The following is an 18719-nucleotide window of genomic DNA, read 5'->3' as shown; positions in this document are numbered from 1 at the left end:
TGGACAATGGGGAGCCGGTTGATATTGTATATCTGGATTTTCAGAAGGCGTTTGACAAAGTGCCGCACGAAAGACTCCTGAAGAAATTGCAGAGTCATGGAATCGGAGGTAGGGTATTATTATGGATTAAGAACTGGTTGAAAGATAGGAAGCAGAGAGTAGGATTGCGTGGCCAGTATTCTCAGTGGAGGAGGGTAGTTAGTGGGGTCCCGCAGGGGTCTGTGCTGGGTCCGTTGCTTTTTAATGTATTTATAAATGACCTAGAGATGGGAATAACTAGTGAGGTAATTAAATTCGCCGATGACACAAAATTATTCAGGGTCGTCAAGTCGCAGGAGGAATGTGAACGATTACAGGAGGACCTTGCGAGACTGGGAGAATGGGCGTGCAAGTGGCAGATGAAGTTCAATGTTGACAAGTGCAAAGTGATGCATGTGGGTAAGAGGAACCCGAATTATAGCTACGTCTTGCAAGGTTCCGCGTTAGGAGTTACGGATCAAGAAAGGGATCTGGGTGTCGTCGTCGATGATACGCTGAAACCTTCTGCTCAGTGTGCTGCTGCGGCTAGGAAAGCGAATAGAATGTTGGGTGTTATTAGGAAGGGTATGGAGTCCAGGTGTGCGGATGTTATAATGCCGTTGTATCGCTCCATGGTGCGACCGCACCTGGAGTATTGTGTTCAGTACTGGTCTCCGTATCTCAAAAAGATATAGTAGAATTGGAAAAGGTACAGCGAAGGGCGACGAAAATGATAGTGGGGATGGGACGACTTTCCTATGAAGAGAGGCTGAGAAGGCTAGGGCTTTTCAGCTTGGAGAAGAGACGGCTGAGGGGAGATATGATAGAAGTGTATAAAATAATGAGTGGAATGGATCGGGTGGATGTGAAGCGACTGTTCACGCTATCCAAAAATACTAGGACTAGAGGGCATGAGTTGAAGCTACAGTGTGGTAAATTTAAAACGAATCGGAGAAAATTTTTCTTCACCCAACGTGTAATTAGACTCTGGAATTCATTGCCGGAGAACGTGGTACGGGCGGTTAGCTTGACGGAGTTTAAAAAGGGGTTAGATAGATTCCTAAAGGACAAGTCCATAGACCGCTATTAAATGGACTTGGAAAAATTCCGCATTTTTAGGTATAACTTGTCTGGAATGTTTTTACGTTTGGGGAGCGTGCCAGGTGCCCTTGACCTGGATTGGCCACTGTCGGTGACAGGATGCTGGGCTAGATGGACCTTTGGTCTTTCCCAGTATGGCACTACTTATGTACTTATGTACTTATAATCTCAAATAGTAGCAACAGTGGAGGAGTGGCCTAGTGGTTAGGATGGTGGACTTTGGTCCTGAGGAACTGAGTTCAATTCCCACTTCAGACACAGGCAGCTCCTCGTGACTCTGGGCAAGTCACTTAACCTTTCATTGCCCCATGTAAGCTGCATTGAGCCTGCCATGAGTGGGAAAGTGCGGGGTACAAATGTAACAAAAATTAAAAAAAATGTACAGGAGGTGAGCCTTTTTCAAATGAAGGAAAACTCTGTAAAGAGAGGGCATAGGATGAAGCAAAGAGGAAATCTAATAAAAATCTTTTCACAGAAAGGGTGGTGGATGCGTGAAATGGCCTCCCGGTGGATGTCGTGGAGACGAAGACTGTGTCGGAATTTAGGAAAGTTTGGGACAGGCATGTGGGATCCCTTAGGAAAAGGATGAGTTAGTGAGTACTGAGGAAGGGCAGACAGGATGGACCATTTAGCCCTTATCTGTCATCATGTTTCTATGTTTCGTCCAGAGGCGTAGCCAGACCTTGGCAGGAGGGGGGGGGGTCCAGAGCCCGAGGTGGGAGGGCACAGTTTAGCCCGCCTCCCCCAGCCACCGACTGTCCCCGCCCCCGCCGCTGACCCCCTCCTGTTGCAGCCACTGCCAGGTACCTTTGCTGGCAAGAGTCCCCAACCCCCACCAGCTGAAATCTTCTTCAGCGCCGGTCGACTCCTGCGCCTTCGCTGATGATCTCTTTCTGACTCCTGACATCCTGCATGCACGTTCTGCACGGGGTTACATACAGGATGTGCACGCAGGATGTCAGGAGTCAGAAAGAGATTATCAGCGAAGGCGCAGGAGTCGACCGGCGCTGAAGAAGATTTCAGCTGGTGGGGGTTGGGGACCTTTGCCAGCAAAGGTACCTGGTGGCAGGGGGGGGTCAAAAGTAGAGGGGGCCAGAGCTTAATCTGTGGGGGCCCATGCCCCCTGGCCCCAACTAGGTACGCCCTTGGTTTTGTCTAACTGTATAAGGGTCTGGGGGTCGAGTGTATGCATTCTCTGTTATGTAGGGCATAATCTGGTCTCTCTCCTGACAATATAGTAGTCCGGGAGCTGATTATATGCATCACACTTTCACTTTTCTTATATGTTAGAGTGAGTGCATTTGAAAACTATAGGTCAAACTTCACTCCTGAAATCTGGGAATCTTCTGCTCTCTGATAGTGAGGAAACATTTTGTGAAAACAAGAGCATGAGACAGTTGTTTGGCAGGGCTCTGGTTAGCCTGGGTTCCAACCAGGGGGCTAAAACTCCCCAGAAACAGCCAACGTGTTACTAGTGAGTCGGAGGTGGTGAGATACAATTCAGCAATTCCAATGAGCAATTGACTGATTTATTCCTGTTATTACAACATTTAGGGGTAAGAAATGAGGGGGAGACAGGGGCTGCGTTTCTCAGAGCGCATTCTCATCGGGATTATACAGAGAAGCTGATGGGAATAAGGAGTGATATTGTGTATATGTTAAACCTTCTATGGCTGGAGGCTGGGAGATATCCCGAGGATCGTGGACAGGAATAACCGGACAGAGTTGAGCGTGACCTGGAGTTATTCAGTCATCAGCTACATTCTGACATAGCATCACTGGTTACTCTTTAACACAGCAGACAGCTGCGAATTTTACACGTGTACAACCCTGCCGCTGTGCGGTGCATCAGTCTTCACGCCACTTTTTGCTTTTGCTTTACAGATAACATCCTTACTGAAAGACAACGAGCGAATCCAGTCCACTCAAACCCTTCCCCCCAGTGACGATGACAGTGACATCAAGAAAATCAAAAAGGTGAGTTCACTGGTAAATGACACCATCCCTCAGTGTATTATGAGGGCCCTACGTGATGCATACCCTAGAGAACATATGGATATAGTGCATTATGCAGACTCTACACCGCTGACAGGATAGTACAGAGTGTGCACTGCCAGCAGAGGGAGACATAGATCAGATGAGTTACACAGTGAATGCAGTGATGCAGGTAACAGAGGAAACAGACCCATTGCACAGACTGTGCACTGCCAGTAGGGGGAGATCTAGATCACATGAGTTACACAGAGTGCAATGCTGCTCTTAGAGGAGGAATACAGACCCATTACGCAGACTGTGCACTGCTGAGGAAGGAGACAGACCTGTTACATAGGTTGCTGTGCCATGAATCTAATGACAGAGCTAAGGTATGTTTACACAGGTGCAGAGCTTCCTGAGGGGCTGGCTGTGTCGCAGGAAATGGAAGACTATCATCCAGGATTACATCCGATCGCCACACGCAGACAGCATGCGCAAGAGGAATCAGGTGGTGTTCAGCATGCTGGAGGCTGAGGCAGAGTACGTGCAGCAGCTTCACATCCTCGTGAACAACTTCCTACGCCCCCTCCGTATGGCAGCGAGCTCCAAGAAACCTCCAATCACACACGATGATGTCAGCAGCATCTTCCTGAACAGGTCTGTCAGAGCTGAATGAGTATTAGACCTGTGAGCAGTGTCAGGGGGCTGTCCCACTTATCAGGCATTTCTCGGGTGGGGGTGCTTATCAGAGGCGTAGCTAGGTGGGTCGCCAGGGGAGCGGCCACTCTCCCAAATGGACCTCTGATGGCGACGGCGCCTATTTTTGATATGATCTGTTGCGTTTAAATTAAGCATCAGTCCTCTCTCCACTCCCCCTGCGCCCTCTACGCTTCTGGTACTTATCTGTCCAGCATCTTCAGCACTTGCTCATAGTGAAATCTCCTCATTGTATCTTCACTGACTCATGTCCCTCCTCTTTCAGTCTCTGAACGTAGAGGATTTATGCTCCTGACTCTGCGCGTTATTCTCATAAAGCAGTCTTTTTGAATATTTAGCAGGGCTAAATTTCAGTAAACTCTTAAATTTGGGAGCATAAAAAGTGGGTGGGTTTAGGGCGGGGAAAACTGATTTTCAGCACTCGAGTTATTCGCCTAGGCAAATGAACAGCAGGCCTATAATTATAAGCATCCTGAACTGGACCGGGTGGTGCTGCATTGGGCAGGAGAGAGATGTTGTGAGGGCAGAGACAGGGAGGAGCCTGCAGCTGGGTGGGAGTGGCTAATATTCAGAGCAGATGCTAAACAAAAGTATGGGGCTACATTGATACAGTGCTAGCTTCTCTCGCTTAACTATGTGGGTGCTGGCACTGGATAGTGACTGGCACCCACATAGCCTGTGGGTAGTGGCCAAGGATGTGGATGTTCTCCCCTCCCTCCCTCCCTCCTACAACATGGTCCAAGCCCCTTAGATCTGCTTTCCTCCCCACTCCCTCCTACCACAAGGGTAAGTGGAATGGATTTGATATTCCGCCTTTCTGTGGAACAATTAAAGCAGTTTACATTTATTATATGCAGGTACTTTCTCTGTCCCTAGGGGGCGCACAGTCTCAGTTTTTTTTAACCTGGGGGCAATGGAGGATTACAAGGAGCCGCAGTGGGTATCAAACTCTGTTCTCCAGTACTCAGGCCACTGCATTAACCATTAGGCTACTCCTCCACACCCCTGTAGTCCTAGACCCTACCATATCATCCCTGGTAGTCCAGTGGGATAATGTGGGAAGGATTGATCCCCACTTGCTCCTGTAAGAGGTCAGACATACATAAATAGATCACTCATGCCTGTGCTACTCCACTGGACTACTAGGGTAGGCTCTGGGGGAGAGGGAACTACAGATGCGTGGATGAAGGATTCAGGAGGATGGGTCTGAACTCTGCATAGAGGGGTTCGGAAAGGGACTGATCTCAGCAGGGAGAGGGAAGGAAATCACAGATCCACTTATGTGGGTCCCTGCTGATATTGAACCGAGACTCACATCGGTATCTTACTCAGGTCCCATATTTCCCCTCATCCGTCTCTTTTCCAAGATGAAGAGTCCTAACCTTTTTAACCTTTCCTCATACGAAAGGAGTTCCATCCCCTTTATCATTTTAGTCGCTCTTATTTGAAGCTTTTCTAAAAGCGAACGCACCATGGAGCGATACAAAGGCATTATAGTGTTTTTGGTCTTATTCACCATCCTTTTCCTAATAATTCCTAGCATCCTATTTGCTTTTTTGGCCAACGCTGCACACTCAACAGAAGATTTCAGCGTATTATCGACAACGACACCCAGCTCTTTTTCTGGAGCACTGACCCCCAAGGTGGACCCTAGCATCAGGTAACTATGATTTGGATTGTTCTTTCCAACGTGCATCACCTTCCATTTGTCCACATTAAATTTCATCTGCCATTTGGATGCCCAGTCTTCTAATTCCCTAAGGTCTTTGGTCTTCCTGCAATATTTCACAGTCCGCACATGTTTTAACAATCTTGATTAGTTTAGTATCATCTGCAAATTTGATCACCTCACTCGTCCTTCCCATTTCCATATCATTTATAAATATGTTAAATAGTACCGGTCCCAGTACAGATCCCTGCGGCACTCCACTGTTCACCCTCCTCCATTGAGTGAAATTACCATTTAACCCTACCTTCTGTTTTCTGTCCAGTAACCAATTCCTAATCCACACCAGAACCTTGCCTCCTATCTCATGACAGTTTAGTTTTCTCAGGAATTTCTCAAGAGGAACTTTATCAAAAGCTTTCTGAAAAACTAGTTACACTACATTAACTGACTCACCTTTATCCACATGTTTATTCACGCCTTCAAAGAAATGAAGCAAATTGGTGAGGCAAGACTTCCCTCAGCTGAACCCATGCTGACTCTGTCCTATTAAACCATGTGTGTCTACATGCTGTATAATTTTATTCTTTATAACGGTTTCCACTGTTTTGCCTGACACTGACGTCAGGCTTACTGGTCTATAATATCTTGGATCACCTCTAGATCACTTTTTAAAAATTGGCATCACATTGGCCACCCTCCAATCTTCAGGTACTACAAACAATTTAACTCCAGACTCCGTTCCTTTTATCTTGCTGCACCATATGCCTGGAATCAACTTCCTGAGCCTGTACGTCAAGCTCCATCTCTGGCCATCTTCAAATCTAAGCTAAAACTCACCTTTTTGATGCTGCTTTTAACTCCTAACTCTTGTTCACTTGTTCAGAACCCTTATTTTATCATCCTTACTTTAATATTCCCTTATCTCTTGTTTGTCCTGTTTGTCTGTCCTAATTAGATTGTAAGCTCTGTCGAGCAGGGACTCTCTCTTCATGTCCAAGTGTACAGCGCTGTGTACGTCTAGTGGCGCTATAGAAATGATAAGTAGTAGTAGTAGTACAGCAGATCAGCAATTTCATGCTTGAGTTCTTTGAGTACCCTTGGATATATGCCATCCGGTCCAGGTGATTTACTACTCTTTAATTTGTCAATATGGCTGAGTACATCTACAAAGTTCACCGAGGTTTCTTTCAGTTCCTCTGGAGGAGTGGCCTAGTGGTTAGGGTGGTGGACTTTGGTCCTGAGGAACTGAGTTTGATTCCTGGCACAGGCAGCTCCTTGTGACTCTGGGCAAGTCACTTAACCCTCCATTGCCTGCCGCATTGAGCATGCCATGAGTGGGAAAGCACGGGGTACAAATGTAACTAAAATAAAATAAATAAATCATCCTTGAAAACCATTTCCGGTACAGGCAGATCTCTTACATCATCTTCCGTAAAGACAGAAGCAAAGAATTCATTGTTTCTCCGCTATGGCCTTGTCCTCCCTGAATGCCCCTTTTGCTCCTTAATGATCTAACAATCCCTTGGATTCCCTCTCAGGCTTTCTGCTTCTGATGTATCTGAAAAAGTCGTTACTGTGGGTTTTAGCCTCCGAGGCAAGTTTCTCTTCATATTCTCTTTTAGCCTTCTGACAGGTAACAGAACAATATATCAGGGTTTTTTTCTTCCTTTCTCACAGAAAGATCCTTGCAAAAGGTTACTTTAGGGCTCAGAGCTTGTTATTGTGTCATGCTCTGCTTTCTCGTGCCAATGATAAGGATTTCATCTGCTATTGACTCTGAACCCAGCCAAAATTCCTGTTACTTCCACTAATTCACAGGTGGTGCTATAGATACTCCAAATGGTAATTTGAGCCATATTCTCCTGTCCCAGGAAGTCCAGAATGTGGTCATGTGCGATGAGATTGCTTTTCTCATCTAACTTTTATATTTCAGGAATGCATCAGGTGCATCAGTGTCACGTTCTCAAAGCAGGAACTAGGTTTGTGAACCCTTGGGCCACTGTCGAGGTGCGGCAGTGGCAGGCAAATCACCCAAGCAGAAAGCAGTGCTGAACACAACAGGCAGGAACCCCAGAATATAACTAGAAGAGGCTTTAATAGTAGACAGTAAACATTAACCAGTAGCACAGCAAGGTCAAAGGGGCCGGCAGCAAACACGGGTAATCCATAAACTAACCAGAATCTATAGGCAGGCGGAAAGCAAAGTCCAGGTCCAGGTCCAGGCCAAGGGTCACAGGCACAGGAAGCAAGCAAAGTCAAAGTCCAGGAACAGGCAGGGTCCAACACAAAGGAAACTTTCAGAGGAACTCCAACAAACCACCAGGAACTCATGGATGACCTTTGATACCAAGGCAAGGCAAGCAAGGCTCACAGAAGCTAATAAGCCCCTCAGCAGCTGACCCACCAGCCAAGTAAGGGTGCTGTTCCAGAACAACCCAGCAGAGCAAGGCTGGCAACCTGGAAAATCCGGACCGGACTCACTGAAGTCTGGAACATGGAAGACAGCAGAAAACAGTCCATAGCAGCCACCAGTTCTGGCCACCAGAGGGCAAGGAGAGCACCCACAAGGAAAGCAGTTTACCCCTCCTCAAGGCCCCCCCACTCTCCCGGGGAGATTCCGGTCTCCATGGGTAACAGTGGTGAAACCGAGGGAGGAGTTTCAAAACATGACCATGGGTAGCTGGACTGGAATTCGGACTGGAAGCAAGACTGGACCTCGGACTGGCTTCAGGTTCTTGGCTGGAACTTGAACTCGGAGCAGACTCAGGAACAGCTGGGCTGGAACTCAAACTCGGAGCGGACTCAGGAACAGCTGGGCTGGAACTCAACCTCGGAGTGGACTCAGGAACAGCTTGGCTGGAGCTCAAACTCGGAGCAAACTCAGGAACAGCTTGGCTGGAGCTCAAACTTAGAGCAAACTCAGGAACAGCTTGGCTGGAGCTCGAACTCGGAGCAGACTCAGGAACAGCTTGGCTGGAGCTCGAACTCGGAGCAGACTCAGCATCCTCTGGGCTGGAACTCAAAACAGCCTCAGGCACTGGGCAGGAACCCAGAGCAGACTCAGGCACTTGGCTGGAACTCAGCGCAGGCTCAGAAGTTTGACTGGAACTCAGAGCAGCCTCCGGCGCTTGGCAGGATCTCAGAGCAGACTCAGACTCTGGGCAGGGACTCAGAGCAGGCTCAAGCTCTTGGCTGGAACTCAGCATGGACTCGGCAGCTTGGCTGGAGCTGAAACTCGGCTTAGAGTCCGTATCTTGGTTGGAACTGGAACTCAAACTGCTCCACACAAACTGCTGATAAGCTCTGAGCTTGGGGTTTTCACAACGCCTTCTTTCAGCGTCAGCTTCAGGAGTATCCCGCAGGGCTGGATCCAAGAGAAGTCTGCAGCAGTATGCAAAGAGCATGGTAGCAGGATCAATAGCAGAGACTGGGTTTGCAGAGAACCCAAGCCCCCAGACACGCTGTCTCTCCGCTGCAGCTTCAGGGGTATTCCTTAAGGCTGGATCAAAGAGAAGTTGTTCCCGGTAATCATAAAGCGTGATAAAACTATTAAGATCAGAAACTGGGTCAAGAGCAAAATCCAAACTAGGAACTGCACCCGGCCTGTGACCCGGATTGCAAACAGAGGAAAAAGTCATGGGCAGGAAACCCTGCTGGAAGGATGATTTCGCCAGGCTCATGGCCTTGGTATTCTGTCACGTTCTCAAAGCAGGAACTAGGTTTGTGAACCCTTGGGCCACTGTTGAGGAGCGGCAGCGGCAGGCAAATCACCCAAGCAGAAAGCAGTGCTGAACACAACAGGCAGGAACCCCAGAATATAACTAGAAGAGGCTTTAATAGTAGACAGTAAACATTAACCAGTAGCACAGCAAGGTCAAAGGGGCCGGCAGCAAACACGGGTAATCCATAAACTAACCAGAATCTATAGGCAGGCGGAAAGCAAAGTCCAGGTCCAGGTCCAGGCCAAGGGTCACAGGCACAGGAAGCAAGCAAAGTCAAAGTCCAGGAACAGGCAGGGTCCAACACAAAGGAAACTTTCAGAGGAACTCCAACAAACCACCAGGAACTCATGGATGACCTTTGATACCAAGGCAAGGCAAGCAAGGCTCACAGAAGCTAATAAGCCCCTCAGCAGCTGACCCACCAGCCAAGTAAGGGTGCTGTTCCAGAACAACCCAGCAGAGCAAGGCTGGCAATCTGGAAAATCCGGACCGGACTCACTGAAGTCTGGAACATGGAAGACGGCAGAAAACAGTCCATAGCAGCCACCAGAGGGCAAGGAGAGAGCACCCACAAGGAAAGCAGTCACAAACGTGACAATCAGCAAGTGTAAACAAACAAGCTTGGGGCAGTTTATCTTCAGATGTTGCCAAAATGTAGTGAGATCTCTTCACCAATCAATAGAAATTCTCAGCATCTCAGGATTTTTTTACTATAACCATATTGCTAATCCAGTCACAAGTGCAATATGGTAGAGGCTATTATTAAAAACAAAATTAGAGAGCACATCCAAGGACATGGATTACTGAGACCAAGTCAGCACGGCTTTTGTGTGGGGAAATCTTGCCTGACCAATTTAGTTCAATTCTTTGAAGGAGTAAACAAACATGTGGACCAGTGGCGTACCTAGGGTAGTTGACACCCGGGGCCGGTCATTTTTTAACACCCCCCCCCCCCCCCAAATCCAGTACTAGGCATGCCGAGAATACAAAACACTCAGGACCTATAGAGCAATTCTACCATACCATAAGCAGTCATTTCTACGAGTCACACAAGGAAAAGGAAAGCATCTTAAACACTACAGTGAGCACTAGAACATCAATTCACCTATTGTAAAATGAAACCAGACAGAATAGTACAGATCGTCGATCCTGCACAGTCAATGCCAATTGAAAGCCATGTCTTTTTCACAAACACAGATACACCCTAATCCACTATAGAATAAGTAATCATAAACTTTCTATTTAGACAAAAATTAAACTGAACCCCTAATGCCAGACTCTGCATACAATGCAACACCACAGAAACAGAAAATGTCCCCTAGTACTGTGCAAAATATAAAGACAGCAGATATAAATTTAAAAAAAACTAACAAATACCAATCACCACTTTACAAATTAACAAATAGAAATAAAACAAATATAGAAAGTAAAATAATACCATTTTATTGGACTAATACATTTAGCTTTCAGAGGCCAAAACCTCCGTCCTGGGGTCAGTACAGTATAGTGCTGTTACAGTATCCTATCCTGACCTGAGGAAGGGGGTTTTGTTCTCTGAAAGTTAGTCAAAATGTATTAAAATTAGTCCAATAAAAAGATTACCTTATTTACATGTTCTATTATAAACATTTAACACATCTACAATACTTTATCCTAAAGCAAAAAAAATAAAATATATATTTTATTTACAGTTTGTTGTCTCTGGTTTCTGCTTTCCTCATCTTCTTTTCACCGTCTTCCTTCCATCCAGCATCTGTCTTCACTCTCTCTCTCTCTGCCATCCAGTGTCTGCCCTCTCTGCCGTCCCTTCCATCCACTGCCTGCCCTTTCTCTCTGCCCCTTCAATCCACCATTTGCCCTCCCTCTCCCATCCATCCAGGGTCTGCCCTCCCTCTCGCTCCCCCTTCCATCTAGGATCTGTCCCCTCTCTTTCTCTGCCCCTATTTTCAGCCCCCAGTTCCAGCCCCCTTCTCCCCTCTGAACACCCCCACCCCAGTCCCCTTCTCCCCTCCTCCTGTCTGAGACCCCCACCACAGTCCCCTTCTCCCCTCCCCTGTCTGAGACCCCCACCCCAGTCCCCTTCTCTCCTCTGAACACCCCACCCCAGTCCCCTTCTCCCCTCCCCCTGAGATCCCCACCCCAGTCCCCTTCTCCCCTCTGAGATCCCCACCCCAGTCCCCTTCTCCCCCTCCCCTTTTCCCCTCTGAACACCCACACCCCAGTCCCCTTCTCCCCTCCCCTTTTCTCCTCTGAACACCCACACCCCAGTCCCCTTCTCCCCTCTGAGATCCCCACCCCAGTCCCCTTCTCCCCTCCCCCTCCCCTGTCTGAGATCCCCACCCCAGTCCCCTTCTCCCCTCCCCTGTCTGAGATCCCCACCCCAGTCCCCTTCTCCCCTCTGAACACCCCCACCCCAGTCCCCTTCTCCCCTCTGAGATCCCCACCCCAGTCCCCTTCTCCCCTCCCCTTTCCCCCTCTGAACACCCCCACCCCAGTCCCCTTCTCTTCTCCCCTCTGAGATCCCCACCCCAGTCCCCTTCTCCCCAACCGGTCCAACCGATTCTTTTACTGGCTTCTTGCTTTTAATATACCTAAAAAAATTCTTACTGTGTGTTTTTGTTTTTAACGCAATCTTTTTTTTTTAAGTCCCTCTTTGCCTTCCTTATTAGCGCTTTGCATTTGACTTGACATTCCTTATGCCGTTTTTTATTATTTTCAGTTGGTTCCTTCTTCCATTTTCTGAAGGATTTTCTTTTAGCTCTAATAGCTTCCTTTGCCTCACTGTTTAACCACGCCGGCTGTCGTTTGGTCTTCTGTCCTCCTTTTTTAATACGCGGAATATATTTGGCCTGGGGGTATTTTTGAACAGCATCCACACCTGATGTAAAGTTTTGACCCTCACAGCCACTCCTCTAAGTTGTTTTTCTCCGTTCTTCTCATTTTATCAGTCTCCTTTTTGAAAGTTAAATGCTAACGTATTGGATATCCTGTGTATATCTTCTCTTGTTTCTTCTTTCCTCGATCTCTTCTTAACTCTCACCAGCATCTACCCCTCTTTCTCCCCCCTTTCCATCCAGCATATTTAGCATTCCTTTGTTAAGGGCCCTCATAGAGTCTTTGTAGTCTATCTTCTTTTTTTTTTAATTTGTCAGAAATCTTTATTGACAATTCAAACAAGTGGGTAAAACATACAACAAGTCGTCTACGTCAGTATTCAATCTTTACATATCCGATATAAGGCTACATGATTTATAAATGACCTAGAGATGGGAATAACTAGTGAGGTAATTAAATTCGCCGATGACACAAAATTATTCAGGGTCGTCAAGTCGCAGGAGGAATGTGAACGATTACAGGAGGACCTTGCGAGACTGGGAGAATGGGCGTGCAAGTGGCAGATGAAGTTCAATGTTGACAAGTGCAAAGTGATGCATGTGGGTAAGAGGAACCCGAATTATAGCTACGTCTTGCAAGGTTCCGCGTTAGGAGTTACGGATCAAGAAAGGGATCTGGGTGTCGTCGTCGATGATATGCTGAAACCTTCTGCTCAGTGTGCTGCTGCGGCTAGGAAAGCGAATAGAATGTTGGGTGTTATTAGGAAGGGTATGGAGTCCAGGTGTGCGGATGTTATAATGCCGTTGTATCGCTCCATGGTGCGACCGCACCTGGAGTATTGTGTTCAGTACTGGTCTCCGTATCTCAAAAAAGATATAGTAGAATTGGAAAAGGTACAGCGAAGGGCGACGAAAATGATAGTGGGGATGGGACGACATTCCTATGAAGAGAGGCTGAGAAGGCTAGGGCTTTTCAGCTTGGAGAAGAGACGGCTGAGGGGAGATATGATAGAAGTGTATAAAATAATGAGTGGAATGGATCGGGTGGATGTGAAGCGACTGTTCACGCTATCCAAAAATACTAGGACTAGAGGGCATGAGTTGAAGCTACAGTGTGGTAAATTTAAAACGAATCGGAGAAAATTTTTCTTCACCCAACGTGTAATTAGACTCTGGAATTCGTTGCCGGAGAACGTGGTACGGGCGGTTAGCTTGACGGAGTTTAAAAAGGGGTTAGATAGATTCCTAAAGGACAAGTCCATAGACCGCTATTAAATGGACTTGGAAAAATTCCGCATTTTTAGGTATAACTTGTCTGGAATGTTTTTACGTTTGGGGAGCGTGCCAGGTGCCCTTGACCTGGATTGGCCACTGTCGGTGACAGGATGCTGGGCTAGATGGACCTTTGGTCTTTCCCAGTATGGCACTACTTATGTACTTATGTACTTATGATACAAGGATAAGAATACCTTCCCCTCGTTCCGAACCAGCACAATATTGCTCAACCAAACTTCAAGAAATTTTTTAAAAATTTTGTTCCCCCAAAACTTTATTCATAACGAACAGATTGTAGTCTATCTTCTAGAGACACATCAGGACCTCTAAACTGGGGCAGACATTCTGTTGATGTCCTGGCTAGATTTTTGCTTGCTTGGGAGCAGATGTAAATGTCAGCATGGTCTCTATTCAGCCTGCAGCACTACGCAGCTGTTAAGCCTCTTCTAGCCGTGATCTTAACTAACCTTGGATATACAATGCTGGGGTAAGCACGGCTCCCAGCACTCAATATCCAGACATATGATGCAGCAAGATAAAAGGAAAAGAGTCTGGAGTTAGCAATGGAGAAGGGTACAGATAAGAGACATTTACCCAATGAACAGAGCTCCCGGGGAGGAGTGAATTCTTGAACCTGTCACAAGGGGCCCTATTGAACTACTCATACTAAAAGTCGTACATTGAACTTTGTCGCATATTCTTCCGACTTGAAGACAACACCTCTGATCATATCAAATGGGAACCATTGGGTAGCTCTGACCGTTTTCTTTTAGATTTTTATTTAAAAATGTCTAAAATCCATTCACAAAAGAAGGAACCCAAAAGAAGAGTGTTTGGGTTTAAAAAGATTGGATACAGATCATTTTTGGAGCAAGTTCCAATAAAGCTAGGACAGGGCCCAGGGAGAGAGGAGAAATTGCTGGACATGGAGGGAAGGGTAGGGGAGAGAGAATTGCTGGGAATGGATGAATGGAGGGAAGGGCAGGGGAGAGAGGAGAATTGCTGGGTATGGATGAATGGAGGGGGGCAGGGGAGAGAAGAGAATTGCTGGGTATGGATGGAGGGGAGAGGAAAGTTGCTGGACATGGGTGGATGGAGCGGAGGGAAGAGGAGAGAGGAAGGTTGCTGGACATGGGTGGATGGAGGGGAGGGCAGGGGAGAGGAGGGTTGCTGGACATGGATGGAGGGAAGGGCAGGAGAGAAGAGGGTTGCTGGACATGGATGGATGGAGGGAAGGGCGGGAGAGAGGAGGGTTGCTGGACATGGATGGAGGAGAGGGAAGGGAGAGAGAAGAAATGCTGGACATGGATGGAGGGAATGCAAGAGTGAGGAAGGAGATAAGATGAGGGAAAAGGAAGAGGAGAAAATCTGCACATGGATGAAGAAAATAGGCAGAAGCTGGATCCACTGGACAGTCAAGTCTGCGGAGGACCCAGCTTTTACTTATGGATATAGAGCAAGAAATGAAGAAGAAAGGAGGAAAGTAAAGAAATAAATGGAAAGGAAGCCCTGGAAACGGAGTTAAGAGGACAGATAGCAGCAGAATCGGATACTGGGCCAGCATGATCAGAAAAACAAAGGTAGAAAAAAATCATTTTATTTTCATTATAGTGTTTGGAATATGTCCACTTTGAGAATCAGGTGCTCATCATTAAAAGTTTATATTTATTTACTTATTTATGGCATTTTATCCCACATTAAACATGAAGTAGATTGGAACCTGGGATCATTTAATGTTTTTTTTTTCCTGGAGAGAGTAATGCATTGCCTCCCCTCCCCCAGGCTCTCTCCCCGGCTATAGCCAGCTCTGCAATTTTGAGGGGAGGTGGACGGGAGGGGGGGGGGGGGGTGCAGAGGTGGACTGGGGAGAGAGCCTGTTAAACATTTACCAGCACACCACTGTCTAGTGCCCACCCTTCCAACCTATTGGCCCACCCAAAAATTGACTTCTGGCTACGCCACTGGTTTGGACGGCTTCCTAAAGGAAAAGTCCATAGACCATTATTAAATGGACTTGGGGAAAATCCACTATTTCTGGGATAAGCAGTATAAAATGTTTTGTACTTTTTTGGGATCTTGCCAGGTATTTGTGACCTGGTTTGGCCACTGTTGGAAACAGGATGCTGGGCTTGATGGACCTTTGGTCTTTCCCAGTATGGCAATATTTATGTACTTATGTCCACTATTACAAACATCCAAAAGATCCTACAGTCATGGAATGAATCTACAGTATCTGTGTTGGATAAATTGATCCCAGTACAAAACTTTAAAAAAACAAAAAACAGAAGAAAGTTGATAGTTCAATAATCCCTGGTTTTCATATTTGTTAGCAGCATTAAAGAAAAACTGTAGGACATTGGAGAAGTATTGGAGAAAAAACCAAGATGAACTTTAATTGGAAGAAGGAAATAAAACAATATAAAATAACTGTGAATGAAAAAAAATTATTTTGATAAAATAATAAAACGAATCTATGAATTTATCAAAAACTTTATTTAAGATATTTCAAACTTTGACTTGAACTGTACAGAAATCATGTGGCTAACAGTGCTGGAAGACAAGATCTCTCAAAGTTCTTTCCATGCCGAAACATTGGATGAAAAAGTAAAAAAAAATCCAGAAACCATATTGAATGAACAATCTTTTCAATATTGGTTGAGTAAGGTAACACAGAGACTAATCAATCTGAAGAGTCATGATTCTTATACTGTAATAAAATATCGCATTTTGCATACTTGTAAGCTTTCTGTATTACTGCTGGTGGGTATTCACATTGGAGGAATATTGGGCTCATTTTCGAAAGAGAAGGGCGCCCATTTTTCGACACAAATTGGGAGGTGGGCGTCCTCCCAGGGTCGCCCAAATCGGCATAATCAAAAAACAATTGTGGGCGCCCTCAACTGCTTTTTGTCGCGGGGACGTGTCGGAAGCATAGCGAAGGCGGGACTGGGGCATGCTTAACACATGGGCATCCTTGGGCGATAATGGAAAAAAGAAGGGCGTCCCTGACGAGCACTTGGACGACTTTACTTGGTCCATTTTTTCTTGTGACCAAGCCTCAAAAAGGTGCCTGAACTGACCAGATGACCACCAGAGGGAATCGGGAATGACTTCCCCTTACTTCCCCAGTGGTCACTAACCCCCTCCCACCCTAAAACAACGTTAAAAATATTTTTTGCCAGCCTCTATGCCAGCCTCAAATGTCATACCTAGCTCCCTGACAGCAGTATGCAGGTCCCTGGAGCAGTTTTAATGGGTGCAGTGCACTTCAGGCAGGCGGACCCAGGCCCATCCCCCCCTACCTGTTACACTTGTGGTGATAAATGTGAGCCCTTCAAAACCCACCAGAAACCCACTGTACCCACATGTAGGTGCCCCCCTTCACCCCTTAGGGCTATGGTAGTGTTGTACAGTTGTGGGGAGTGGGGGGTTTGGGGGGGCTTAGCACCCAAGGTAAGGGAGCTATGCACCTGGGAGCAATTTCTGAAGTCCACTGCAGTGCCCCCTAGGGTGCCCAGTTGGTGTCCTGGCATGTGAGGGGAAACCAGTGCACTATGAATGCTGGCTCCTCCCATGACCAAAGGGCTTGGATTTGGTCATTTCTGAGATGGGCGTCCTCGGTTTCCATTATTGGCGAAAACCGGGGATGACCATCTCTAAGTTCGACCTAGATGTTGAGATTTGGGCATCCCCAACCGTATTATCGAAATGAAAGATGGCCGCCCATCTTGTTTCGATAATACGGGTTTCCCTGCCCCTTCACCGGGATGCCCTGTAAGGACACGCCCCGTTCGATTATGCCCCTCTATGTCAAACAACAAACAAACATTTTGATTTTCTCAAAATCTGAAGGCAAAGAACATATGTTTTAAACATATTTATAAATGATCTGGAGAAGGGAATAGCTAATAAGGTGATTGAATTTGCTGATGATATGGAGTTTATTGAAAGTTGTTAAATCGTAGGAGGATTGTGAAAAATTACAAGAGTACCTTACAAGACTGGGAGATTAGGCATCCAAATGGCAGATGACATTTAATGTGAGCAAGTGCAAAGTGATGCATGTGGGAAAGAGGAACCCAAATTATAGCTGCGTCATGCAAGGTTCCACGTTAGGAGTCACCGACCAAGAAAGGGATCTAGGTGTCGTCGTTGATGATACGTTGAAACCTTCTGCTCAGTGTACAGCTGCGGCTAAGAAATCGAACAGAATGTTATGTATTCTTAGGAAAGGAATGGAAAACGAAAATGAGGATGTTATAATGCCTTTGTATCGCTCCATGGTGCGACCGCACCTCAAATATTGTGTTCAATTCTGGTCGCCGCATCTCAAAAAAGATATAGTGGAATTAGAAAAGGTACAGTGAAAGGGGATGGGACGACTTCTCTATGAGGAAAGGCTAAAGCGGCTAGGGCTCTTCAACTTGGAGAAGAGACGGCTGAGGGGAGATATGATAGAGGTCTATAAAATAATGAGTGGAGTGGAACGGGTAGACATGAATCGCTAGCTTACTCTTTCCAAAAATACTAGGACTAGGGGGCATGCAATGAAGCTACAAAGTAATACATTTAAAACGAATCAGAAAAAATATTTCTTCAGTCAACATGTAATTAAACTCTGGAATTTGTTGCTAGAGAATGTGGTAAAAGCAGTTAGCTTACAGGGTTTAAAAAAAGGGTTTGGATAATTTCGTAAAAGAAACGTCCATAAACCATTATTAAGATGGACTTGTGGAAAATCCACTGCTTGGATAAGCAGCATAAAATCTTTTTCACTCTTTTGATATCTTGCCAGGCACTTGTAACCTGGATTGGCCACTGTTGGAAACACGATACTGGGCTTGATGGACCTTTGGTCTTTCCCAGTTTGGCAACACTTATGTTCTTAACTCCTGGATCTCTTCGATCTACAGCAGAGGATTTGGCAATGTTTTTCCAATCTAAAGTGAATAAAATAAGAAGTTTTTATGATAAGTACTGGGAAAGACCAAAGGTCCATCAAGCCCAGCATCCTGTTTCCAACAGTGTCCAATCCAGGTCACAAATACCTGGCAAGATCCCATTGAGGTGGTGGTAAGGGCTCCCACGCTAAGCTGGCAGTAACCGGGCAGCATACAGTGTTGCCCAATTACCACCGGGTAATCCTCTGTGGTAATAGCACTGGAAATGCCACGCGCTGGGATGGAACTACCGCTGCGGTAGTCCCAATTTACCACGCAGAAAACATGTTACCAGACGGCAACCCTTTAGTAAAATGGCAGCTAAATGAGGTTAAGTTGTTGGAGGGAATAGCAGATACCATGTTTTGGGTTCAATTTGACCCTGTGTCAATGGCTGGCAGTAAGGGCTCATAGGCACCTGCTAGTTTTAATTTCAGGTCACGCTCATTTCCCGGCGCATTGAAAAACC

General features: G+C 46.3%; 1 protein-coding gene across 1 annotated transcript in view; it reads left to right on the top strand.

Moving 5' to 3' along the window:
• RASGRF1 (Ras protein specific guanine nucleotide releasing factor 1) overlaps window positions 1-18719 on the top strand; it is a 328543-nt gene that overhangs the window by 163700 nt on the left and 146124 nt on the right. Inside the window, exons 4-5 of the mRNA XM_030192898.1 lie at window positions 3004-3096; window positions 3497-3750. Coding sequence (XP_030048758.1) covers window positions 3004-3096; window positions 3497-3750 — 347 coding nt within the window. The remainder of the gene's footprint in view (window positions 1-3003; window positions 3097-3496; window positions 3751-18719) is intronic.

This window comes from Microcaecilia unicolor, chromosome 1 (assembly GCF_901765095.1).
Source record: "Microcaecilia unicolor chromosome 1, aMicUni1.1, whole genome shotgun sequence".
Classification (NCBI taxonomy): Eukaryota; Metazoa; Chordata; class Amphibia; order Gymnophiona; family Siphonopidae; genus Microcaecilia; species Microcaecilia unicolor.
Note: the sequence above shows the minus strand (reverse complement) of the source record. Positions and strands in the feature narration are given on the sequence as shown.